At 36.9% G+C, this 26,800-nt stretch overlaps 4 protein-coding genes across 6 annotated transcripts; 2 read left to right on the top strand and 2 right to left on the bottom strand.

Moving 5' to 3' along the window:
• Positions 1–21: 21 nt before the first annotated feature.
• Positions 22–6,821, bottom strand: Cyfip (Cytoplasmic FMR1-interacting protein Sra-1). Its single transcript, XM_067357353.1, has 18 exons — positions 6,035–6,821; positions 5,772–5,951; positions 5,499–5,680; positions 4,902–5,426; positions 4,622–4,826; positions 4,305–4,519; positions 4,034–4,164; positions 3,777–3,947; positions 3,623–3,705; positions 3,300–3,368; positions 3,042–3,115; positions 2,517–2,922; positions 2,238–2,437; positions 1,625–2,154; positions 1,434–1,528; positions 1,120–1,358; positions 897–1,044; positions 22–813 (listed from the first exon to the last, which is right to left on the bottom strand). The coding sequence occupies exons 1-18, from the start codon at positions 6,242–6,244 to the stop codon at positions 598–600; spliced, it is 3,879 nt and encodes a 1,292-aa protein (XP_067213454.1). The 5' UTR covers positions 6,245–6,821; the 3' UTR covers positions 22–597.
• A 380-nt stretch (positions 6,822–7,201) lies between these two features.
• Smn (survival motor neuron) lies at positions 7,202–9,844 on the top strand. Its single transcript, XM_012368679.2, has 7 exons — positions 7,202–7,400; positions 7,485–7,609; positions 7,839–8,006; positions 8,104–8,218; positions 8,512–8,875; positions 8,954–9,024; positions 9,311–9,844. Exons 2-7 carry the CDS (start codon positions 7,529–7,531, stop codon positions 9,370–9,372), a joined length of 861 nt encoding a protein of 286 aa, XP_012224102.1. The 5' UTR covers positions 7,202–7,400; positions 7,485–7,528; the 3' UTR covers positions 9,373–9,844.
• LOC105673204 (katanin p60 ATPase-containing subunit A-like 2) lies at positions 9,363–14,261 on the bottom strand. 3 transcript variants are annotated; one of them, XM_012368675.2, is made up of 9 exons: positions 13,969–14,261; positions 13,191–13,440; positions 12,508–12,578; positions 12,194–12,376; positions 11,517–11,832; positions 11,127–11,295; positions 10,950–11,062; positions 10,562–10,767; positions 9,363–10,298 (listed from the first exon to the last, which is right to left on the bottom strand). In XM_012368675.2, exons 2-9 carry the CDS (start codon positions 13,251–13,253, stop codon positions 9,914–9,916), a joined length of 1,506 nt encoding a protein of 501 aa, XP_012224098.1. In that variant the 5' UTR covers positions 13,254–13,440; positions 13,969–14,261; the 3' UTR covers positions 9,363–9,913. The 3 variants fall into 3 exon arrangements, with proteins under 3 accessions (XP_012224098.1, XP_012224097.1, XP_012224099.1); XM_012368674.2 differs by having other exon boundaries at positions 13,191–14,261; XM_012368676.2 differs by having other exon boundaries at positions 11,517–11,829; positions 13,191–14,261.
• Positions 14,262–14,349: 88 nt separating this feature from the next.
• LOC105673207 (uncharacterized) lies at positions 14,350–26,759 on the top strand. Its single transcript, XM_067357372.1, has 4 exons — positions 14,350–14,677; positions 17,709–17,915; positions 18,754–18,902; positions 22,067–26,759. Exons 2-4 carry the CDS (start codon positions 17,840–17,842, stop codon positions 22,241–22,243), a joined length of 402 nt encoding a protein of 133 aa, XP_067213473.1. The 5' UTR covers positions 14,350–14,677; positions 17,709–17,839; the 3' UTR covers positions 22,244–26,759.
• The last annotated feature ends 41 nt before the right edge of the window (positions 26,760–26,800 follow it).

The raw sequence follows: 26,800 nt of genomic DNA, 5'->3' as shown, positions 1-26,800 counted from the left end.
TTCAATTAAATAGACGAATAGTATTATATAAAACATGTGCATTTTATACATAATTGTTGGTACATAAGTAGTGTTACACAAACTTACGTGTGATATGAATAATACTCATATATAATACTTTGTGTTTCAATTATATAAACTTAAAATATCTTACAATACAGATTCGTACATATTCCACTACATTGATGGGTTGTTACATCGTAATATGTTTATATTTTGGGTATAGTATTTTATCAGTTCTGTTACCTATAAATTATTGAAGCTAATATAATATAAATTACCTATTTAACCATGTGTTATATATCATAATGTTACAAAAATGAAACAGATAAACTAAAATTGTACCATGCTTGCAAAAGTAGACGAAATACTTAGATTCGTCATTTGCATTCTCTTTTTGTTTTATTATTCTATAAAATTTGGCGTAAAAAGACATCCATTGTAACATTCGCGATTGAATTAAATAGGTAGTACAAACGATATTTCGACCAAGTATGGAATTTTTATAGTTACAAATATCGTTTTATAAAATAAAGAATAATTTTGTTCGAGTTGTATCATGGCGCAAGATGCAGTCTTTTTACAATTGAAGATTACTTATTGATGATTTATTTGACGTAAATATTCTGGTGCGTGATAATGCTGCTGTTGTGCATGCGCCAACGAGGGATGTATTGGAGGCTGAAAACAACGCACATGCTCCACGCTCGCCGCATCGCTGTCTCCGCTTTTCAAATATTTATTCAGCACGGCGAATATTTGTGAATTTAAAACTTGAAATCGCCTTATTCGATCCACCATTCTCTTCAAATGCTTTAAAGATAAACGACACGAATTGATAAATCTTAGTATAAAAAAAAACAGGTGAGATTTTTTACATTATATTGTATACTTACTATTCCTTTAACATTCTCGTCTTTACCGTCCACACGTTGCACTCTGAGGATGTGATAGCAGAAATCAAGCGCCTCGAATCTACGCTGCTGACCGAGAAGAACGATCATGGCGCATCCAGCCCAATGTAAGCCTTCACCGAACAATTCTCTGCGAAAGAAAATCACGATCGTTACAGAGTATCGATGTATCACGTCAAGATATACAATAAGTTATTATACTAACTCAACGGTAAACTCAGTTTCACCAACGGGAATGCAGTATACAAATTGAAGCGCACTCCAGAGTCTATGGAATTCCGTGCATTCGTCCACATTCATCACACCGTTGGCTGGCGGTGGACCGACCCAGATGGGATCGTCGAGAAAACTCCGTAATCTGCTGAGTACAACTTCGAATATTGACAAACCGCAGCACAATCGTTCGCGCGTCAACAGATCCCCTTCTCTGGCAATCATTGCTTGCTACAATGACAAATCACGCACAGATTACAAAAGAAGTGTAACTTATATTTCAAAAACGCGTTATATGTTCCTTACTTTTGCGGTGCCTAATTTATCTACATTCGGAACGATTTGCAAAGCCGCATATTTCGCTTCCAATCGTTTCTGCTTGGTTTCGGGTTTTTCTCCCTCTGAAAATATTGTGCGAAAATGATAAGTATTTCAATATCTCGCAGCTCTTTTTTTTTTTTACTCAAATTGTCTTATATTTACAAAGAAGTCCTCACCTTTGCAATAGGGTCTCGGTAGGATGTTTTGAAATGGTGCCGCGTGCAATAAATCGCACACTTCTTCTTGCGACAGTGCTTGTTCCATTAAAAGGCAAAATAGGATCGTATTGCCAAACTCACGAAAATTGTGAAATAATTCGGTCTTAGCATCGGGATATTGCACAATGTCGTTCAACTGAGCATGATAATAGCCCAAAACGCCAGGCGAGCCATAATCGTACCGCGGAAGTTTGCAAACTTTAGGCATCGCCTCCATTAAAGTCTTCGTGAATTGATGCAAGCTCCCTTGGATCAAGGTCTTGACAATCTTCAGAAGTTCCTCCATGACGACAGCTATCCCTTGGTAGCCAAGGAGCTTGCATATGGTGCGAAAGTGATGCGGGCCGACGAACCCTGAATACTGGCCGAACTGAGTGCTGTAAGCGAGATTTAATTGCTTGCTACCCCAGAGATAATGGTGGGACATTTGCGGAGGTTTATCTCTATGAACAGGCTGGACAAATTGTAGGCCACGACACTTGACGAATCTGTGAAATACATTAAACAGTGCACGAATAAATGATATCGAATAAAAGGACGACACAAAAGTGGTCGAGAATATAACACACACCTGTTTGTGGCAGCGTTATAACAATAATTTGGCAGGAAATCATAATTCAATTCCCAGAACACATGAAGAGTGATTCTTCCGTATGGAGCTAGAACATTGTGATTCGCCTCTCTGAACATGGCGTCGTACTCGTCCAACGCGAGCCACTTGCTTAAAAGCTTGTGAGTAAGACGATTGACTTGTAGCAGTCCATCCAGTTCCTATATAACGTTACACAGCGAGCGATTATTAGTTGCGGTGAATACTTATTTAAGACAATTGTAAATGAACGAGGCTTACCACGACTCCAGTTATGTCGCCGGATTCAAATTTGCTGATGGCCAAATCCAACGACTTTTGCATGTCCGCGTTAATGCGTTGCGTTATAAGTTTATTCAAATCGATACTTCTTCCCAATAACTGAACATGTCTCTGCTTCAACAATGTTTCGTATCTATTAGCGCGTGGGTATGGAAGTAGGTAGGCTCCGAGAGCCACGCACTCCACCCTGAATCGCTTGTCCAACAAAATGCTAGCTGCCAGCTGCTTGTAATGCGCAAAAATCTGTTCGCTAAGCTTGTAAACAAATTGATCGAAGCACAGATTCACTTCTGCTTCCACTTCGTCATAGAGAAATTGCTTGCGAAATATTGTCAGTGCGTATAACGCGCTGTCATTATATAAATCTAGAGGATACAAAACATACCTGAAAAATTAATAATAATAATAATACACTGCAAAATAATATATCATTTCAATTGAGAATTATTCATAAGAGCCGCTATCGCGCCATTAACATTTCGTTTTAATCTTATGAGAACTTACTCCATCATCGACGGTTCCTTACTTCTCAATATATGATCGGTCAATATCCACGGCATAGACATTTCGATGGGAAACTGAAACATATTTTGTGAAATGATTAAGTGCTTGGACATGAAATACGTACGAATTGTATCTTTATGCGATATCTCTTGCGATATGTAGACGCAAAATAATAATGTCTGAGACATGACTTGAACTTTTCGATATGTTTCGCATGCGGCATCGATAATTTATCACGCGGCAGTAAACGGGAAGTACCTGAATGCGTTTCTCCATGGTGATCAAATCGCTGCACTCTTCGTTATGCTGGTGACGTACTTGGCATTTCTAGTCATGGAATAAATGATAAAAAGTTATATTTTCGTAATAGTAGCTTTGGCGTATAGCAAAGAGTGTTAAAAGGGTTGTGAAACTTGTGTCCATTAATTCGTATGTACTATATATAATTTTTTTATGTGTTTAAATCAAAGGGTTTATTGTTACTAATTTCTTTTAATCGTAAAAATTATACAACACGGCGATTTCAAAATTATGTTGTGTGACTGTTTCTCAATTTAGAACAAATTAACATTATTATTTACCTGTATTTTTCTACCCATTGTCATTTCCAAATAAAATTCTCTGTACCACAGTTGTGACAAATCGCAACAGTTTTGCAAAGATTCTGTAAGAAAAAACAAAGAAAAGAATTATTAAAGAAAAATAAAAAATTAGGCAGATTTAAAATATACTCACCACTGAAATTTAAAAGGTAGCTCCAATAAAAACTGGTTTTATGGAATTGATCAATTTGGACGAGGTACTGGCCATCGATGTCTTTCCTCAGAGTACGCTTTCCACCGCTTTTATCGGCAATCAACGATTCCAGCATGGTTCGTACCATGTAAAGTTGTGTAGAAGACGGACCTATTCCATTTCATCACAATCGTATTTCAAACTAAATTTCAACTTGAAATTAAAAAAAAAAAAAAGATATGCAGTAGAAGACTGACCAACGTTCCTTCTCGGGACTTTAATGCCGAATCCATTATCTGGATCTTTCTTGCCTTTCAAAGCAGGATCTCCGAATGGTTCCACTCCAAAATGCCAATCGGCGCATGTTTCTCTAACTGAAACGATTATGCTGAAACAAAAGAAATAAGATAGAAAATCATTCTTATAATTCAAAATTATTTTATCATTAATTTTTATAAGCGCGTCTCAATTTCTGGAAAAAGAAATGAAAAATTTATACAATATAACTCTAATATAATTTACACTAACCTTCTGATTAAATCCTTCTTATTTTTAATCGCTTTCCTCAAAGGTTCACGCAATGCAAGTTGTACAAAATCTTGCAATTCGGCGTATATATTTCTACGTATTGCATCAATAAAAACAGTTTCCATACGTGCCATCAATACTTGCAGTCCCTTAATCATCGCTATAACTTCTATAAGGGCAAACTTCTCTTCGTCCGTATAGTTGTAACGTGTAGCCTGTGTGAGAGAAATAGTGTTAACCAAAGTGTAATTATTTGCCGATGGCTTAATAAACAAATATCAATATCGAGAAATATTATATAATGCACATGATTTTACCCGTTCGTATTCTTCAGCTTCTTGTGGACATTCCTTATTCATATGATGGTCAGTGGGATGCAGTAGCTTCCAACTATACAATTCTGTTACAACACTTGTCCATTGCGAGAGTAATTGCAATCCACGTAATGCCAGTTCCGAGGTATCCCGATTTTCTATGTCGCTTCGGCATTCCTTATATGTTGTAGTGACTTCGTTACTATATCTGTGTACAAAAATTGTCAAATATCACATTACCAAGTTAATATCAAGTCAAAATAAAACAGAGTATAAACATTACCTTGCCAATTCGCTAATATATTTTACATGATCTTCTCTGATCTGAGGAAGATGCACCATAAGATCAGCTTGCGGACTCATGCTATTTGACGAGGCGGATAACGGCCATTTGGATGCGTCAAAGTGTTTCGAACGTTTGATATAGTTGAACGGCGCGATTTGCATATCTCCGAATAACGGTACCACTTCCAAATTCTTGAAAATTCTATCAATTCTATCCAACTTTAATTTCTTCTTCTGATCGAGCTTATTAATGTTACACAATTCACTATCCATCAAGAATAAACCAAAGCCCATCACCTTCACCAACATGTGCTTCTCGTTAGGTGTAAGATACATCTTAGTTTCAAACATATGAACACAGATGTTGACAACATCCGCAAGTAATTCTTCGTATCCTGTAATCTTTTCTAGATTTTCTTTCACCGTATCACGAATTTTATTTTGTGTCGCCAAGAACATAGACAAATTCTGAGATTCTTGCAGTGTCTGAGAATCTGACATTACTTTCAAAAACTGTGCAGCTCTGAAACATTAAGTAAAATATATTTAAAAATAATTATACTTAAAAAAAATTTAAATCTTTTTTATAAATTACCTTCTGTATGTAGAATAATCGTTCTTCACACTAGACTTCATGTTCTTTAATTCATCCAATACAGCAAACATATTGATGAATTTCCCTAAAGTCAACAAATATGCTTCAGATACAAAATCTTTTCTTTTCTCGTGATGACATAATCGTTTAACTTCTGCAGAAAATCGTTCAATTGCTTTTCTCTAAAAAAAAACATAAATATACATATAAATGCAAAGAAAAAAATCGGATTAATCATAATTATAACAGTATAAATACACAATTTACACTTACTTGAAAATACATGAAGTTTAATAACTTATTCACTTCAGGTGCCAACACTTCTACTGTCTTTTCATAGATTTCCACTCTGTTTGGCTGTTCATTAGATTTTGGTTGCGGGATTGCACGTGAGCAACATCTCCATGTGTATAACATAACAGCATGCTCCAAGCCTTCTTCCAATAATTCATTCTAAATATTTTTTAAACAAAAGTATCTTAATAACACTTTATTCATACGTGCATCAATATGCAGTAGTGAAAAGATAAGCTTACCAAACTTGCATGTACAGTTGCTTCTTCTATATACTTTGCAATACCCGTTACAAAACCATTTCTGTCCTCGAAATTGGTATCAAAATTTGCTTGATACACTACAGAACACGGTTGAGCTTCTATACAAGGTTGCTCATCTGGTAGCGTAAATTCATCCAATACATCAACGTTCGATAGAGCATCGCCCAAAGTAACTTTGTCGGTCGTCATCTCGATCTATTTGAAGTAAAGATATCTTCCAGAAGAAAAATACAGATCCGAAGGTTAAGTATACTCCGGATGTTGAATAGTTTTACGTCCTGCTTATGTCTCCGGCGCAATCATTGTAACACGTATCGATATTGAAATTGTTGAATCTGACATTTAAAATCGCTCACTCTTACGAATGAAATCGAGACCGTGGGAGAAACTGTCAGAAAAAAGCCCGTAACCCCAACCAATTTCCGATTAGATTAATCAGTGACCATCAGTGACTAAGGTTCCTGCAGACAAGTAGTGACACCAGATTTGAGACGCAACAGCAAGCAGCAGGGAGGAAATACCGCACACATGCGCAAGGCGACGTCGTCACATCGTTCGCTCGGATCAGAAATTACACCCGGGAGCACACTACCAGCCATTCCAGCCAAACGCCATTCAAAGATCAACTGATAGTACATACCTCAGCATTACCTAAGTCGTCTGTTCAGAAATGCTTTGGCTTTAGGCATTCTCAATTGAGTGTGACTTTTGCATCCTGCAAAAGAGCATATACTAACATAAATTATATACAATATAACATATACACATATCATATATATTATATAAGGATGTCCTAAGTAAGATATTTTTAGAATACCCTAAAAACGTCCTAAAAAAGACATTGTTTTTTAATTTCTTTAACAATTGGAACATTTTGAATTTTGCAACAAAAAAATTCAAAAATTTTAAAAGAGACGTTTTAATTATTTTAGTATTTTATGAACATCCTGACACTGTCAAAAGTAGCCCAGAAGTAAAAATGAGCATGTAGAAAGGTTACGGTTATCCGTTACATGCTTATTTTTACTTCTGGGCTACTTTTGACAGTGTCAGGATGTTCATAAAATACTAAAATAATTAAAACGTCTCTTTTAAAATTTTTGAAATTGACAAAATTCAGAATGTTTAGTGTGTATGCTTTACGAAAGAGAAAGAAACAAATAATGTGTTCCTCTCTTTGTTACCTTGCATACTTGTGCTAAGTCTGTTCGGAAAGAACACTGCACATAAATGATGTACCACAATGATCTTAACCCAGAAATAGGAGCACTCAAACTGAAAATTGACATTGAGCATAAGTGATTCTCTTGTTTATATTGTGCAGTTATAATTGTGCTTTAATTAAGTATGTTGAATAGTTAACACTGAAATGTATATTTTTATATTTAACTTTTTATTTATGTCAATTAACATTTATATGAATTTACAGATTTGGATTATTGTAAAAACATATAAGACACATTTATTAAAATAATGTACAACTGTATAAGTGATCTAGAAGATGATCACCAAGATGACACCGTGTTATTTATGAGAAGATATAAAGATATAAATGTATGTATGTGGGAGTGTTGAAAGAAATTTTATTAAAATCAGATCAAATCTCAATTTAATTGACAAATTTTTTGCTTTGTTAAATTAAAATTAAACAAAAATTGTAAAAGAATTAAGTTCAAGATAATAATATTAAATTAGAAATAAAATAGAATTATATAAAAATATATAGAGATAATGTAAATGTAAGGAAAGTATACAAACATAGATGACATTGTACAATTTGTAGAGAAGTCTAGATGAGGATATGTGGGATGACTCAGTGTTAATACAAGCATATGACAGAGCTGTGAACTTGGCCAAGGAAGAAGTTGCAAAGCGTATTGCTATGGATACTCAGAGTCGACAAAAATTTCAAGACTCCAAATGTCCAAATCAGCCAAAGAAGCTTCGCAAAGTATGATATATTTTATAATCATTTTTAATAGAAGAAAGAATGTTACGTTTAATAAAAACATTACAAATATAAACGTTTATTTTATACTATATCATAGAAATGGACCGTTCGTGATCCATGTCGAGCAGTGTACTCAGAAGATGGGGAAGTTTACGAAGCTATTATACTTCACATTGATGAAAGTGCTGACGACTGTACAGTAGAATTTGTTGGTAACTATCTCATATCAGTGTATGATTGTTCTATGATTCTTTTGATGCAATATCTTACATTTAAAAAATAGATAGTTAAATATTGTATTAAATTATATTAATACTAATATCAACTGTAACTTAATTAAGTTATGATATTTTAAACATTAAGGTAAAAAAATGTAAAAATTATGTTAGATATATATGAAAAAATATAACATTGACTGAGAAAATTGACAATAAGCTAATAAAATATAACAGTAATTATTCAACAAGACAATTCATCTAACAACAGTAATTTATTATTTGTGCAGGATATCGAAACAGAGAAAGAGTAAAACTCAGCTCTCTTTTGGAATCTGAGGGAGATCAAAGTCAAACCGAGCAGCAAAAGCAAGCGTTTATAGCTAATGAAGGGGATACAGATTCTGAACCATATATATTTGTACCCTCTAATCCGCATCACAAACCAACCGACTTTGTGTACGATTATGACACTGACACCGATACGATGATACGTAGACAAAATCTTCCATACAAAAAATATTTCCGAAAGTCTATTCCAGTACGTGAGTCTGAAATCAAACCGCCAAACTGCGCAATGCCACCTCCTCCACCTTTACCGCCAAACTGCGCAATGCCACCCCCTCCACCTTTACCGCCACAATTAATGGCTAAGTAAGGGCAATTTTAAAATATGCACAATGATTCTATTGTTATGAAATGTATTGTTGATGAAATGATATCTGCTTTCAGATTGCCCGAGACTGATACAGATGCATTGTCCAGTATGTTGATGTCATGGTACATTAGTGGATTTCATACAGGTATTTTTTGGAATATCTCTAAGAATGATGACATGTTAACGAGTGATTCAGTTGCGCCATAATCAGTGGTGTAATTGAGAATGTCATATCTCATACATATTTCTATTTAAAAATTTAGAAGTAGATATATTACTCAATAACACCACTGATTATGACATAACTGAATTGTCTACTGTGCCTATGGCTTTAAGTATTAGTTTGTCATTTTTTTTTATTAATCTATCAAACATTTTAAGTATTATATAAAAGTATATAAATATCATATTGCAGTATTTTTTTTTTTAAGGTTATTATCATGGATTAAAGCAGGCTAAAATTAATCAGGAGAAGAGAGGAAATTGTCAATAAGCCTGTACAGGTTTTTATTTTTATTTTTTACAAGATGCAACTACTTTTATATCATATGTCATCATACTATTAATAAGTAATAGTTTAATAACATTCTGCAGATTTAGTTCGCAGATACATATGAAAATGTTTATTTGTATACTTGCATCATTAATTGACGTTTTGAACAAACTTGAAATCAATTATAAAAATTCTAACAAATTTTTATACTGCTCGTCGCATGTGATTTTACCATTTCTTGCGTGTAATATTTTGCAAATTTTAAAGCAAGAAAATACTTTTTAAAAACCAGTAAAAAATGTGTGACGAAACATCTGTGGAAAAATATATATACATATATATTTACTTCATTACTTGTTAATTTAAAACTGTAATATTTAAATTTATTAAAATAATTATAATGTAAACAAATTAATAGAAATCTTACGAGATATCTGAAATATATATTCTCAAAAAGTTTCTATTTTGCAAATGTTGATTTAATTATTATAAATGTTTACATCTAATTACAATCGACAAAGCTTCCTCGATCTTCCCCTATTTATTTAGAAGACCCAAATTCCTTGTGCCACTTCATATATTCCGTGCTCATGTATTTTGCAATGGGTTTTACATTATGTTTGGCGAGGATAATATAATTCATCGCGCTTATCAAACCGTCGTTTTGAATATCCTTCACAGAAATTGTCCTGGCCTCAAGACCCGCCCAAACAGGCCGCAATTGATTAATCCACGCTTCCTTGCACAATAATTTCAAATCTGCACAAGAATATCCCGCGGTTTCTTGCGCAAGTTTCAGCATTTCTGGTGAGTCGTGCAGATCGTCATGCACGTAAAACCGCAATATTTCCAATCGACTAAACTCATCAGGTAGGTCCACGAAAATTCGCTTTTCTAAACGTCTCAACAAGGCAATGTCTATGTTCCTGAAAAATGTAAAAATTATTTGAAATTTAATCGCTGCAATTAAAATGAAACAAAAAAAAATATATATTTTTGCAGCAAACAAGTCTCTGAATCTCACTGTCTTCTTTTCTTTGAAAAATAAATGAGAAAATGTCACACGAAATTATCTCTGGTCGAAAATTCATTTAACAACAATCTTTCTTTTAAGTTCCTCAAATATAACAATCAAAATCAAATTTAGTAATTAAAGTTATCTCCATATAATTATATGCGCTTTGCTTACCACGGAACGTTTGTGGCTGCTAACAGTATCACATTTGTATTCTCTATTGATAGTAATCCGTCTAATCGGGCGAGAAATTCCGCTCGGAATCTCCTAGCAGGTTCCGAGCTCGATGAGGCGTAGTCTGCGTTCTTCGTGGTTGTCCAATCGATCTCATCGATAAAGATAATTGTAGGCGCGTAGTGTTTGGCAAGATCGGTGAGCACCTGTATTTATAAAGGACTTTTTATTTGATTTTTCAGGAATGTTTAGAGTTGTCAATAATCTCACACAATCGGACTTTGATATTCATAAACTTTTATCAAGAATATAAAATAGTTCGGATATAATTTTGTCACGGATTAATTGAGGTTTTATGGACGTCTAATCGACGATATGTATAACTTACGCGAATGTATTTTTCTGACTCGCCTCTCCACTTGCTGATGAGGGAACTGGAAGTGATGTTGAAAAATGTCGATTGACATTCGGTAGCAATCGCTTTCGCGAGCATCGTCTTGCCTATTCGGGATCAATTTTATCGTGAATTTTTTGGTGACTGATAAATAATTTTACAATTACGTACCGGTTCCCGGCGGACCGTATAGCAGCACACCCTTGCAGAAACCGAGCTTTCCTTTAAATAAGCTCGGATATTTTATAGGGTAGATTATAGCTTCTTTCAATAACATCTTGCAATCTGTCAGTCCCTTTACGTCGTTCCAATGAACGTTCAAGTTTTGCTGTACGATTTCCTACGCAGGACGTTTAATTATTTATATTACTTTATATTACTTACATTCATTCTTTATCATTTTCTTTATATCGAATCGAATCTTCTTTGAGCGATTACAATTATATAAACGGATTAAAAATTTATAATACTGTTCCATTTGCATTTAATAATTTTGAAAACAAAATAATAAACAATCGCAATAAGTTTAAAACTAAACTATGACATGATTGTACTTCTTACTTGTGATATAACATCGGCGATTTCTTTTAGCTCGGAGCCGAGTGGATAAAGATCGCCGGTAGATTTCAGTAGTCTCTCATTATTAGCAAAAGTTTCGTCAGACACGGGCGCTTGTACGGCAATTCGATCGCCACTTGCCGCGGGAAAGATTGGCGTCACCACGAGACCAAAATCCAGCTCGTTCCACGCGCAAGCGGTTTGTTTTTGCGCGATTTTATTTCTGCCCACATTGTTACATTCCTCAACGGTAGCGGCGACGCGACTATCCTCTTGTTTTGAATTATAAACCTTCGAGGTTTTCTCTTTCTTATAACTGCTGCGAGAGATTGAAATTTAATGTCCGTGACAAATTAAGTTTCTTCTGTCGAAAGATTTCATAAAGAATCGTCCAAGAGAGCGTCATAATGGCTTTGACGTGCATTTCTTGTGAATGTATCAAGAATTCAACGTTTCTGGATAAGAAAGTGAAGTAAATTAAACTATTAGATTGGTCTAATAATTTTTATTCATGTTATAAGTAAGAGGTTTAAATATTTCCTAATTATATCTTTACATTTTATTCTCTCAAAGACGAAACTTTATTTAGATAAACCTTCAAATCTATTATGCCTCATTATTGCATCGAATCTCCCATATTTTAAATCATTTTACGTTCATAATAAATTTCTGTTTCTTACACATTTTGTGCAGTGTTCCCGGCTGTTTCCGCCTTCTTACATAATTTGGGGTATCTGTTATACTTGGCAAAATAATAATCGACATACTCAAGAATGATAGTCTCCAGATCGATATTGTCGCATACGTGAATGTCCCGGGAGAGCTGGGCTTCCTTGAACAGAGTTTCTGCGGTATTAGAATATCTACAAAGAATATTCGATATTCGCTCGTTGTACAATCATGTGTATAGTTTAACATGCTGTTTTTTTCTTTTATTTATATCATTTAATTAATAATTATTTGAAAAACACCGTTTTACATATAAATTACCCACCCTTGTTCCCGTAAAAAGGCAACGATAAGGTAAACAAGGTGACGCCGACGATCTTGGGCACGCTTCTCCTCCTGATTAATAATTATTGTATTTAATGTACAATTTTATTTCATTATTATTTGTTGAAAAATAATTTTAGCCCATATCCACAATCTAAAGATCAAAGGTAAAATATATAGCCTATTACCTGATTTTTTGTCACTATACTTTTTTAAATAAATAAATAAATGTTTGAAACGTAAAATCAAGCGCTGAAATCAAGATATCGGTTCAATCCGTCAGCATAATTATATCAATCGCGAATGTCAAGATGTCGAAAACAGTTATCCGATATTATCACGTTGAAGAAAAATACGGAAATATCTCGGTGCTCCTTCTCGAATCAATAAATTAATATACAAGTGATAAATTTATGTTGAAATTTCCGCAATTACAATTACATTAATTGCAATTTCTCGATCATGATACCTGATCGCCGTCGTTAAAATTCAGTTCGTTTATTTCGGATAAAATATGTAGATAGAGGAGCAAAATGGGCATATCATTTTCCAGCGCTGTATCTGTGATATCGGAGAAACTCACCGATCGGAAATTCGAGTTTTCGATCAAAATGACATAATAGCTGCTCGGATTCAAATGCGCTTGTAGTATAAACACTTGAATAAATTAAAGTTCGTCTTCACCTTTTCTCGCGCCAAGTGAGCGACGCGGCTGGCGGCCGCGTTCAATGACAAACAGTCATTCATGCTGCGGCTGACCAACCCTCTTGTCCGCAGCGATGCGCAAAAATCAGCAGTTAATCTTCACGGTGTTTTCACTTACACTTCTTCAGTTGATCGGTGCGTATTTGTGCGACAAATAACAGATCCTGCGGTTGCCATGACGATGTCGATGCGGCGTGGCGCAATTTTCGACGGGTATGGTCGGAGGGTGCTGAGGTAAAAGTACGGAAATGGGAATGGGTCACAGTTAGGTAGAGTGACAAATGTGTATAAAATGCAATTGCGCAAGAGAAAAAATAATGATGCAAAGAAAATGCGATAACCGTGCCAAAACGAGTAATAAAATCGATTCGAGTTATTAATAATTCGGAAAAATACGTCTATTTCATATAAATATATCGATGCATCATGCATTAAAGAATGAGATCAATTGTATCGATAGATTAAGAAATAAAAACAAGATCAATAAACTTATTTAAATCGATATTATCAATGCGTTTAATAAGAATAAGATTAATTACTGTAGCATCGTATAGAGTAAATAATTAATTCTTCGCACATCTATTCCTCGTAATTTTAAAACATGATCATTTCTTCAAGTTTGATATAAAACAAGTTAATTTCTTAATTCGATATAATCAATGAACTTGATCGCAGGAATTATAACTTAAGGCGATATCGGATATCTTAGGTACACTTAGAAATTGCTTTCAGAGGCAATCATGTAAATCCTCAATACTTGCGGCTATTCTCTATCAATTTGACGAGATTCCATCCGATAAAATTCGTTCGCGATCCTGCAGTATCTTTTATCCTCGTGCAGATAACATCTGTGTCACTTCTCATCCGATGACGCACAATTTCCTCCAATTTGCTCAGGTGACTCTTAATTCGGTCATGGAATTGAATATAGTTTTATTTCTGCGGAAGACAAATAGTAAGGCGAGAGAAATTCTTGTTCTTTCGCCGGTGGGTGCATTACGCTTCCACGGAGGGTGGCATCGTCGCGGCGTGGCTGGAAAGAGAGAGAAAGAAAGAGAGAGAGGCGAGGCGCGGTGCGCGGAATGTGTTCGATCGACCCGCACGAGAGGAACGAGCTCGTACTGCGACAGAGTTTAGTCAGTCGGTCGGTGCCGCTGTCAGCTGCTGCATCGCGTTGAGCTTCCTCGGGGTCTCGCGACAAACACGCAGCCGGTGCATCCAATTGCACTCCATTTTTATTAATTTTTTTCTCATCATCCTAAATAATTTGGAAAAATTTTTTCCCCTCCCCGTCGCATCGGGGGGATCGCGCTCGAAAGCTCCGATTCGGGTTCGAAATCGTGCGTCCACCCCCCCTCCCCCTCCTCGTCGAAGAAAGAAAAGGGTACCACATGTGCATACGGGGGAGCGACGCTCGAGGAGGGACGATGTGAAGCGGGCGATCGGCGGCGCGATGCAGCACGAAGGTAACAACCCCCACCCCCTATCCCTTCCGGCGTCTGTGGTGCATGCACTACTATGCGGATTTATTTCCGGCCGGCCTGGATAACGGACGGCCACCCGTTGCATGGCAAATCCCGCGAGTAGTCCCCCCATGTCGACTGCACGGGCTCTGATTACGAGCGGTTCGCCAGCAAGGGAGCGGGAGGGTGCTCTTGACGTCATCCTCTGCGCTCTGCTGATCGACGACGGCTCGGAATCGGAAGCGCGATCCCGACGGCGGATACGAGGCGCGTGTCGTTGACATCGTTTTCGCGCGGCCCCTCGTATCTTCCGCCCCCGATTTTATTTTTCACCTTTTTCCTCTTATCGCGTACGTAAAAATTCAATTTTTCCCTCTTATCTTCGCACGTAAAAACTCGCCCCGCTTAAAGATAGTCTGCCAGCAGAATTCAATCTATTGTGTTACGGGAAAAAATTGAGAAAGAGGGAAGTTTTTGTTACACGTTCATATATCTTGAGTTGAGAAAGTTGAGAAAGCGCGTGTCAAAATCTAATCTCTCCGTAGACAAAGAGAGCGCACTTTATCTATAAGACGTGGAGTACTTTATATCCTCCCCAAGCTCTCACAAAGTATAAAAAGATAAAAAAAAGTGTCTCTAGTGTTTCAAGTGAATGTAATATTGAAAATTTAATAAAGTGTTTTTAGAAAGATTAGTTGTAAAGCGTAAAATGGGTGTAACGACAAATTGGAATATAAGAAATATTGGCAAACGAAAAGTAGCACATACGTGGGTTCAATTGTTTCAAAAGGGACATCAGATACCGCATGCGTTCACTTTAAGGGCGGAGGCGTTTCGGAGACTTCAAGGTCAACTCGGTTTTATTAACTGGAGAACTACTATACTTCTTTTTTATCTAAATTAATTCTTCTCATTACTTCGCACATAAAAGTATTAAAATAATGTACTTGAAAAATGAATAATTTAGAAAATACTTCGATTTTCTCGTGGTGTATCTTTTATTTGACGTTCATTATTAAATTGGACTAAAATGTAGCGTAAAATTTTTATTCAACGAAAATTAATTTACGTAAAAAGTACACAGTTCCATTAAAAAAAAAATTACATTAATCTTGCTTCCACTTTTTCAACAAACACATGCAATATCTGATGTTTCCCTCGAAACAAATTAATATCGTTAGTACTACTCTATTTTTACTTGCCATGTTTTCAGAGATAAAAACACATAAAATACAAATTATATGAATATGAAGTTGTACAAAAATACCGCCGGATTAAAAATTAATCAGTTTGATTAATATTTAAAAAACTATCGATTTATTCAATGTTTATTGACGATTATTCTACTTTCCCGATCTGTTTCATGCAAAATTAAGAATATTAAGATAACAAGATAGCGGTAATAAAAATTTAATTTTGAAAAATATTATATAATAATTTCTGCAATGTTTTCTCACGAAATTCTAAACAGAGTAGAAATAACTTATTCTATTCATTTTCTGAGTGTTTCCACCGTTTGTGTACAATGTAAATATTGGAGTATACAGTTTGAATTACACCCCACCCTGTATGTGCTGCGTTATAGCTCGTTAATAAGAATAAAGGAAAGTCTATGAATGATGAAAGAAAGTCTAGACGAAAGCCATTGTCGATTGAATCTATATGCGTGAGAACGCAAACACGGACGACGTGGCGCGGCGAAGTTCGCCTTTGCGAACACGCGGGGATCTACGTACGGTAGCTTCGAATACACGTAATGTCGACGATCGATTCGGAAGGACTGCGGCTCGCGCTTTGCGTGATCTTGCCCCGGCTAATGACAAAATGCACATTTGCACGGGGATTGCGACATGTGTAATTTCACCAACGTTCCCGCCGCCACGGAAAGCATAGCGGGAATATAGATTTTACGCCAATCGGTCGTGTGCTTTCGCGTCATGAATAAATAAATGCTACTTTCTGCGTGTCTACAACATCGCGAAACGCGCTTACCCGAGTTACATCAATTTCAAACCCCACTTTGGCACGACGAACGAGTTCGGGGGAACACATGCGCGCGATACCGCCGCTCTGCGCCGTTTACAAAACTCGCGCAATACTTGGCAGATCGCGTTGCATCAACATACCGCGGACTGCGTACCGCGAACTTGGACTCGTGCTTTTCAAGGATGACAAAAAGCCTGTCAACAAAAACTTCAATGCGGAGAAAACCTTGCCAACTCTCGGAAATTCCGATTTTAATTTTAACTCCCCGCACGTGTTCACCAGCTGATGAATAGCGATTGGAAAGCTTTCAGTTCGTTTATCGAGAGCTCTGCGTGGTCGTGCATGTGCGAGCTCTCATTAAAATTACAATTTCCACATTTGTAAGATTTGCTTGTTACTCATCGTCGCAATATATCTTGCTTTGTCAATTTACAAACGCGTTATTTGCTGTTTTATTCATGTCACTCAATTGCAATCGTTGGAAAATTGGCAGATGTTATTGATTTACTACATCGAATTTTGTGCGAACAAAAGAGAATTTTCATCAAGTGACGATTTTAATCAAACAATAATGATATATGACATTGGAGAATAAAAAATTTTACCCAACACCAAAAACTGAAAGTATAAACTAACAGAATCTTCTAATTTTCAATCCGTATTATTATAAAAATTTGCGCTTGAAAAAATGTTTAATGCAAATTTTGTATTTCTTACACGCACTTTGTAGAAAATGATAAGTAATAAATTATATTGCAAACAAGATCATAAAGATCTCGTGATGGAGAATTAGCGGCACGGTCGACTGCACATGCAACTTTACGCATTGCGTTAAACGCGTTAAACCTGCGACCGTCGATTATCAAACTATTTTGCACGTTTCTCGCCAATTCCCGATGCCGCGAGATATGGCGCGTCGCGAATTCCGTCGTAATTTCGTTCTTTAAGGTCGAGGGCGACAATTATCACGCGGTTATGATCCATTAGCCGATGCCCACGCAAAATTGGTTTAACACGATGACAAATGTATCCTGATTCTTTCGCGCAGGCATTATGTTCCTGCCGTTGCCAGTAGACGAACGGAGGTTGCTGTAATAGCTGGGCATTCTCCAGTCTTCGAGAGGTTGTCTAGTGATACGAGCACGTCCCACTTTTCCGAAGCAAACCACCCCGCGGACCATGAAGAGGCCTTCCATCAAGACGCTCACGTGGACGTTCTGCCTGTCCACCCTTTTATTCCTGCCGGCGCGAACGAGTAAGTCGTAATATCGAATAACGTCGCGAAAGGATTTTCTCGTCGAAGAGCCGCGCAGCATGGAAAGCATGCCGGATTATCGCGACGATCGAGATCGGAATCGTGACTTGATAATCGCGAGTGAAAAGTAATAGGCACTTTAAAATCGCTGTATGTGTGTGTGTGTGTGTGATGAAAATTTTGCAGATCCACAAAATAATTTCATATTATTAATCTACAGTTTTTTTAGATAAAAATCTTACAAGCGTTTCTACCATGTTTTTTTTACATATTTATCATTTTATGTCGTTTGATTTATTGGGTTGATAAAAAACTTTTCATTTCTTATTTTTTTTTAGAAAATTTAAAATCCAGATTTTGTTAAACAATACATTGAGCATTTTGTTCGATTACCTTCTATTAAAAGTTATTTATTTCGAAATTTATTTAATCCATCTATTGGAAATTGTATTTAAACCAATCATCGGAAAAGAAAACAAAGAGCTTTTTGGCAAATTCAATATATTATTCCCTCGGTTCTTCTATTTACTTTATTCCGCTTTCAAATATTAATTTTAAATCCAATGCGATACGCAGCATCGGTTGCTCAATTATTACCCCGAGTTGAATCTTTTCAAAGCTTATTAACTTATTTTGAATAATACAGAGATCGAAAATTGTTTGCACAGTGAAATTTTCCTCGAGCAAATAATTCGTCGCGGATTGCAGGAAAACTCGATGCGATGTTGATAAATTATTGACGGCTTCACAGCTGAAATAGAGCCTGGTGGCTCTATGGTCGCGGAAACCGGGTTATATCGCCACCAATTTCAATTAGCGATGTCGGAAATGATTTCAGGTGGCCTGGAGGAGAATTGTACGGACTTTCAGGGCGGCACCGTCAGACACGGCCTTCTCTACGTGCCGGGACCTGCGGTCTGCAGCCTCTGCGTTTGTTATCATTCCGAGCCGATGTGGTGCCAGGCTATTTATTGCACGCCGCCATATGTGAGTACGCCACCAAAAATCTGAGAGCTATTTATTTATTGCAGATTACTTGCAAGTGTTACGTGAGTAACACTCTGCATCTTAAAGTCGAAATATTTTGGCCGCCGATCGTAAGCGGAAGAACGTCTGCGTTTTTTTTTAGAAGTTAAAGCACTCGTGTGTGTAAATTTAAATTCTTTAAATTCCCCTTTCTTCATTATCTCGTCGAGAAGATGTAAATGATATGGTGACACGTATAGGTGCGACATATAGCTTGTGAAATAAGAAAATGAAAAGAATATCACTAAACATTTTTTTGTAAACAGCAGAAAAGATGAAAACGTACGATTCATCGATAATGCGTGCAACTTGGGAAAAATTTTTGCAGAATCAACCATAGCTATCCGTTTTACTGCAACAGAGTATTCTATGCGCCTGTAAAAACCATTTCTTTTCAATACATCACGTAATAACAAACGACGTGCACGTAATATCCTTCTACGCCGAGTACTGTCAAGTCAACTTACAAAATATGAAGCTTTATTGAAATTCAAGTTTGCCGATGAAAACACGTGGTTTTCGAGCGCAAATTTACATGCGAGTGAAACGCTCATAAATACTCGACAAACATAGAACATTTTGCGCTTTTCTCGTAAAGCGCCCATGTAATTTTGACAGAAATAACAAACCGCAAAAGAAATTGAAGATCAAGTTCTCTTTTCCGATTTTACCAAAGTAAAAAATAGTATATAAATATATAAATGTAGTGTATAAATATATAAAAGACAGACATGCCAACAACGTGATACGTGTATTTCAACCTTGCGTGTCTCTAGACAACCTTCATATTTTATCATTCGCAATATCAAAAGTTCGTCATTCCGTCGGACAGGCAATGCGCAAGATAACAAGACCGGATATATTTTCTAAGTAATGAGCGAACGATGCGTTTATCTACGACCCTATCTCAAAAATAAATATGCGCAGTATTTTTTTAATCGACATATGCAATTCTTCTTAATTAGAAATTTCCTATTTTTTATCATTTCGATTGCTGCTTTGTAAAAAGATAAGAAATATGAGCTGCCTGGTAGTTATTAACACATAAAATGGAGTATTGAATAATAGAATGAATAAGAGAATGGATAGAATATGTATTAAGAGATTATATTGCCGATAGATTCATTTTGTCGCCAGTCAGATAAATTCAGAATTTGTTAAAAGAATAATTACAGTATCCTGTGGGAGAGAATTGTTCGGAAGCCGACGTTCGTGGCAATTTTTTAGCTCTAATATCGATTGTAATGATAATAGAATGAAATTGCTCGAATTAAAATTCCATTAAAGTAAAATCCACTTAAAATTAATGGAAAAGTTGTGGAAGTTTTAACGCATCTTGCGCTCCAGAAAATTAAATTTGCCGCATATTTCTTTATGCATTTTGTAAAAGCGACGCTTATATATTTCGCTGAGCTTCGCGATTCTCAGCTATCGTTTAAACCAAGTGTCGCGATCGCCGTCACTCGCTGGGACTTAAGTTCGCGAGCAGCTTTCTCTCGGTTTCAACGTTTTTTTCACCAGACGCGTTTTCTGGATCTTGTTTTCCCCGTATTTTTTAATTACTGGCGGTAGCTTAGTAAAAATTTTCACCCGAAATGACGAACGTAATTTACCAGTACAAAAAAAGCAAAACAAAATAAAAAAGAAAAACAACCGGTGTGGTTTTGCGAATAAATTGCGTTTCCCTTGCGATTTATATGCACGCACTCGTAGCTTTAACTGCGTTTTAATTATATTCTCTCTATACTCGCGTCACCGAGTGATTAAAATCAATGTTGCACACGCGCCGCCGTTAAAGTAGCACAAAGTTCCGCGTCGTACATTACGTACTTAATGACCGCCGTGTCGCTAATAAGCTCACGATCGGCTTTGTGTAGTTCGCAAGTTGAGACTCCAACAATCACGTAAATATATTACACTATTACTCCGATAATAGCGTTAGAAAGCAGTAGACCATGTAAGAGTAGCACATTCCGGTGTTAAAATTTGTTAAATTTGTAGAAATTTGACTTGCACGATAGTAAAAGTTTTTCTTTTTTTTCTTTTTTCATCAATATGGGCTAAAATGAAATAAAATTTCTCATCGGAGTAAAAAATAAAATTAAAAATAATACGGAAGAAAATTATCAGATGAATTATAGGCGGATAGAAAAATTAGACGGAAAATTCGAGCATTATATTGAATGAGGTTCGATAGCGTACTTCAAACTTTCGCTACAAATCTTTTATTGAATTTGAGACGACGAGACTCAGACGAGAAATAGGTGGTAAAAGACGTCCTTTCCGTAAATGAGCACTAATACGATTGTTCGATGGAACGGTTAATAATCGCTTTATTAAATTTACGTCAGCGACCTTACAAGTGCCACACACATTGGAGGGAAAGTTCACTAACAAGGTTTCGTTATCACTTTATCGCACCGCCAACTGCCGTATTGGCTTGCGGTTCCCTTTTTTTCCCCCTCCCTTTCTTCTTCTCTTCCTTTTCTGATTTTAATCGTGTCGCGTTTTTTCCACCTTTAAACTTTTTGCTCGTGACGCTTGGAAAGTGTATCTTTTACCTTTACACCGTTAATTGCACAGTTCAATTGCTTCGGGCTCGCAAAAAAATGAAAAAGATCAACGAATCGTGCGACGCGACGCGTTTCCATTCCTGTCGCTTATGTGGGGCAGTAGGGCTTGAGCTGCAATTTACATGCGACGAGTTTTATGTTAATCCCGCGTGTAATTACAATATTGTCTCGGTATTTGCGAGAAGTCGGCGGACTTTCCACGCCGCGCACACGATATTTCGAGCCTGACACGACACTCGGTCGTTCTACTTGTCAGATCACGCGGCTTCGTACACGCGCGCGCGATCTTTGCAGTATAACATCCGACATATTCAGCAGCTAAAGGCTATCAAATATTTTTATTCTCTACAAAGCATTTTTAGCTCTTTAAACGTCTGCAGCGTTTTAATACTTTGGTATTTAAGCAATTAACGTTTCATGTGCACAGACACATTCATCACTCGAGCTATTCAAAGCAATTGTTTTTCATTATCTTTTTGGACAATTCTATCGAGGCGTTTTAAATCGAGGACGGTAAAATAATTATCAAGCGCTCTCATCGTTGTTTTGCAGAAATGCAAGAAGTTCCGCGTGGGCGAGCGCTGCTGCGAATTCGAGTGCCTGGATGACAGCGACGACTGGAGCGGGCCGGACGTGTACGACGCCGCAGTCCCATCGTCGGAGACGATCCGGGCGCAAGATCCCATCCTTTGCCTGCTCGCCTTGATCGTGCCGTTGATGGTGCCCTAGTTACGGACGGACGGGACTCGCGAAGCTCCTCGTCGTTGCCGCGCACCTCTCCCTCGTCGGAATAATTCGTCCGTTAATGATATTAGTGATCCGACGACGGCGACGAAGCCGACAACGACGATGACGACGACGACGACGACGACAGAATCGTATACGAGAAATCTCCGGGACAGGTTTGGCTCATGCTGCAGTATACAATGTTTCGGCGAACGGCACGTTCTTCGTCCACCGCAATTAGATCGTCCATGTGGAACAACGCGAGTTGAGTGAATCGAGAACTGGTGTTTCCTCAGATCGATACGATTAAATCGAAGATTGATCGAGCCACTTTTTAAATAATTGCAGATAGAGAGACGAATGTAGGTTTCATTTCGTAAATAGTCAACATGATCCGAGATGAAGTCACTCGATAAATCATAGCGCAATTATTGTTTTATCGCACACAAATCGAGAGGATATATTTTCTTAATTATTTTTTAAAGAAAAATGGAAAATTTTTCGATTTGCCCAGCAGCGAGCGCCTTTTTCGTTTCTTCTCAATTTTATCCGCTTTTCTTCCAAAGTCTACTTTCTCATATTTTTCCACCTTGTCAAATCGGAAATGGCACTCATCGGAGTGTTAAAACCCGGTACGTCATATCCGAACGTCAAGAAACGACATAGGTAGTTCTTGGCCTAATCCGAACACTCAGATGTCAGCAGCCACGTACTTGATCTCGTTGGAGTGAAATAAAGCAATAATTTATCGTCATCGAACGCGCAATAATACACATAAAATCATCATTCGAATTAATTCATTGCTCAACTCGATCAGTTTTCTTGGTTTAGCCGGCTTACCAATTCTCGAGAGCGGATTGCATCGCGAGAAGTGGCGAAGAACACGCTTCTTGCAAGTCTTTCTTCGGAAATTTGATCCTCGTGAGCGATTGATACTCGCACTTGATAGACGATTAAGAAGCAGACTGAAACCGATCGAAACCTCGCGCGTGCGTGCGCGTGATCAGAAATTTTTATTTTTCCATTGTTGCGAGGCACGAATGTGTGATAGCAAACGTGTCAGGCTGCGAGATTAGTGCGCGGGCACACAAGTCTCTCGTCGACGAGCGAGACGGGCAGCTCTGTCGAGTGTGTGATATCCCCTTTGTTAACGAGACTCGTTTTCAATCTCCAGTTGAATCGATTTTACCGTTCGTTCGTTCGTTCGTTCGTTCGTTCGTCCGTTCGTTCGTTCGTTCGCTCGCTTCGCTTTGCGCCGGATTCGCCGGCGAACGAGCGCTTTTTTGAAGAGACGTCTCTCGCCGCCTCTGTGATTAAAATGCATCATAAAATCGTTCGGGAGCATGTGTGATAATGTAATGTCCGTCGGTCCGTCGTTTCGGCTTCACTCGGAAACGTACATTTGTGTGCTATTTGGGTGTGCGTGTATACGGCTAGTGCTCGGATGTTGAAGATAAATTAATGCGCAGAAAACTTGAAGAGACAGACATGTGCTAATATGCTTATCAATGAAAATCTCGTACTGTTGTTCTCTCTTTCCCCCTATCGCTCACTCGTGCAAATCTTTATTTTACGCGCGTTTCATAGCTTTCATCTCGAAACAAGAACGCATAAATATCGTTGTGTGACTCTCATCGGTAAAGTTTCAATATTTCGCATCTCGACAATACTCTTCTATTTACTTCCACATTACAGGATATCGATGATTGTTGTACTAATAAACTCGACCAGCAATTAACTATTATTAGTCGCGTGACGATTTCAAAGCGGCAGTAATTATAATCAACATCTGGATTTTCATGCGATAACAAGTCAGTTAATTATAATTATTTTCGACGCGCAATATCACGCAATTAATTGAATCGATGAACGCGCTGCAATTAATTAAATTATTATCTCGAGCACTTTAATATTCAAAATAATCAAACAATTGGCATTTAGCTTTCTCGAGCCCGTTGATTTTGCAAGATTCACCGATCTGAACAAAACGCGAAATGATGCTAAAAAATCGACACCGCCGCGATAAATCCGAGCAACATGGGGCCACACGAATAGTGTAATGTATACAACAAACGTGCTTGTGCTTAGTTCTTTCTTCTTTTTTATCATCAAGAAATGCGAGAATAAAAACATGGTGCTAAGTCACTCCTCGTTGAGAGAAGTGACATTGTATATTAACAACATTCGCGAATTTCCAGTATTGCGACACGGTATTTGCATACGTATGCTTGCCTGTGATATATTATATATTTTTACGGCGTTTAATTACTATTCTCGCCCTTGGATGGTGCTAATCGCTTCGCGAATCTCGGAGGTTTCGATTAACGTCACCTCCGACGAAAGCAGATGATCTTTTAGAAGTTTCGGAAAAAGAGCAAGAAAAAGAATAATAAATTAATAATTATATATTGATTAATATGTAACACATAAATGTTACATCTGTATAATGACGCGAGAACTCTATTCGCAATATGGAAAAAAAAAATATTGCAAAGAAGATTGTTATTCTTTTTGATAGTATTTAGAGCTCCGTTGTTCTGTATAAATATTATAATAATATTTCATTGTTAATATTAATGAGACCGTTTAATTAATCTTTTTGATTGCGCGAAAAGCGAAGAGTCACAGAGAGCGGCGCAAAAAGAGCTGGCTTTGTGAATTTAGTTAACAATAAGACCCACATACCGCACAGGGTATATTCACGAATAATCGTTCACGATCAAAGGCGCGTCCAAATTCCACTCGAGCTTAACGCCTAAAAAAAAAAAAAAAAAAAAATAATAAAAAAACGGAATCGCGTGTGTATTACAGCAACGTAGCCTAATTTATACATTTCTTGCTTCGCAAACTTCTCTTGTCAGCTCAATGCACACATTTTCGCGACCGTGAGAAGCCTCATTCACCTATTATCGCGTGTTTACGTCACATTGGAGGCAATCTTTCAATCCTTCGCGTCAATTTGAGGCGTTAATCTCAATTGAGCCGCTTTCAATACCGAAAGCGGACTCGTCATAAATCATGTTCTCGGTACATGTAGCGTATACGATGTGACTGACAAAAATCCTAAAATTGAATAAAAAAATATTAAAACTTTATAATGAGATTTTACTACTTTGAATGTTCCGCATAATCCCCGCAACGTTCAACACACTCGATAAGACGACGGTGAAGTGGCTGGAAAACGTTTGGAAAATCTTGTTACCTCTTCAACATCCTCAAATCATTCCGCCTTTAAGCGCAATTGAATTTTAGAGCAAAAAGTGATCGGTCGAAGCCAAATCTGGTAAAGGGTCGATTATTTTTTGGCCCTTGAAATTAAATTGTGTTTAGAAAAAGAACGATTTGAGGGCGTTGAGAATATTTAAAAAAAGACTTAACCAACGAATTTAAGTGAATATCAAACAAAGATTTTTAAAACACTTTCCAGGCACTTTACCGTCGAGTGTTGTTGAACGTCGTCGGAATTATAGAACATTAAGAGCAACAAAATCATATTATAAATTTTTTATGTTTATTGATTCAGTCTTTTCAGTCACACTATGTATGAGTTAGATTATGAGAATTGACACGAGAGTTTGTATTTCCGTCAAAAAAAATGCTTGGATTCGCCGATGGACTAATCAAAAATATTGGAGTAAATAGACAAAATTGCAAAGAATGTGTCATCAGCGAGGACACATCGATTCATATCTGGCTGATTTGCATTTGTATTTTATTTGAAATAAAACGTGTTGTACGGATTTTGCGTAAATATTGACGCGGAACTCGACAAGCGGCGTCCCCGAAACTGTCAAAGCGAGCGTGATAAAAAAAGATGTCCAAGATTAAATTTGTACAGCTTAAGTGTATGACACACTCGTTCAGTACGCGCAATATCTGGCCCGGATATGATCTGGTTTTCGATGTAATCTCGATTTTTTCCGACAGATTAAATATTTTCATTAAATATAAATTTAAAAAGTAATTTAAATGTTTATTAGTTTAGATTATATTAAATATTAAAACACATTTATGTCATATGTTATATATTTTCACTCAAAAAAAATAAAAAAAGGATTTTCGTACTTCGCCTAAATTTCGTCGCATCCGAGCCAGGTATAAATCTTAAATCACAACGATTCTCAGAGTGAATTTATTTGGTAATTCTAACAATCCCATTACACGGGACAGTGATATTTTTCTTGGCTGGCGGAAAGCGCGCAACTGCGTTTTTCTTTTATGCCTTGCCATCTGTACTTTGCTCTCTTCTTCTTCTTCATCCATCCCAATCCAACAAAGAGAATTATTAATCGACCAATTTCTCTAAGCTTATATTTTAAATTAATATTTACAAAAGTAAAAAAAAAAAAAGGAAGATATTTCCATGTAAGCGATAGCTTTAATAACGGTAGCTTTAATACTACAATACACAATTACTTTCGATCGTAACAATGTCATGTAATGATCAAGGGGCCTTTTATGTATGAACGATCATTCGGGATCCATATTACGAGGTTATAATAAATTTTATTCCAAGTAATATTCAAAGACTAATCCAAATGCCCTAATTTTAATCTTCCT

The sequence above is a fragment of the Linepithema humile genome, chromosome 6 (genome assembly GCF_040581485.1).
Source record: "Linepithema humile isolate Giens D197 chromosome 6, Lhum_UNIL_v1.0, whole genome shotgun sequence".
NCBI lineage: Eukaryota > Metazoa > Arthropoda > Insecta > Hymenoptera > Formicidae > Linepithema > Linepithema humile.
Note: the sequence above shows the minus strand (reverse complement) of the source record. Positions and strands in the feature narration are given on the sequence as shown.

Bases quoted from the DNA above. Each gene is read 5' to 3' on its own strand.
- Smn (XM_012368679.2), top strand. From the start codon at position 7,529: ATGTACAACTGTATAAGTGATCTAGAAGATGATCACCAAGATGACACC. The intron at 7,610-7,838 runs GTATGTATGTGG...TACAATTTGTAG, and splicing joins GAAGATATAAAGATATAAAT to AGAAGTCTAGATGAGGATAT. The intron at 8,876-8,953 runs GTAAGGGCAATT...ATCTGCTTTCAG, and splicing joins CCGCCACAATTAATGGCTAA to ATTGCCCGAGACTGATACAG.
- LOC105673204 (XM_012368674.2), bottom strand. From the start codon at position 13,253: ATGAATGACTGTTTGTCATTGAACGCGGCCGCCAGCCGCGTCGCTCAC. The intron at 10,768-10,949 runs GTAAGTTATACA...TTATAAATACAG, and splicing joins AGTCAGAAAAATACATTCGC to GTGCTCACCGATCTTGCCAA. The intron at 10,299-10,561 runs GTAAGCAAAGCG...TACATTTTTCAG, and splicing joins GCAGCCACAAACGTTCCGTG to GAACATAGACATTGCCTTGT.
- LOC105673207 (XM_067357372.1), top strand. From the start codon at position 17,840: ATGAAGAGGCCTTCCATCAAGACGCTCACGTGGACGTTCTGCCTGTCC. The intron at 17,916-18,753 runs GTAAGTCGTAAT...AAATGATTTCAG, and splicing joins ATTCCTGCCGGCGCGAACGA to GTGGCCTGGAGGAGAATTGT. The intron at 18,903-22,066 runs GTGAGTACGCCA...GTTGTTTTGCAG, and splicing joins TTTATTGCACGCCGCCATAT to AAATGCAAGAAGTTCCGCGT.
- Cyfip (XM_067357353.1), bottom strand. From the start codon at position 6,244: ATGACGACCGACAAAGTTACTTTGGGCGATGCTCTATCGAACGTTGAT. The intron at 2,923-3,041 runs GTAAGTTCTCAT...TTAATTTTTCAG, and splicing joins AAGGAACCGTCGATGATGGA to GTATGTTTTGTATCCTCTAG. The intron at 814-896 runs GTAAGTATACAA...TTATCTTTAAAG, and splicing joins ACGAGAATGTTAAAGGAATA to CATTTGAAGAGAATGGTGGA.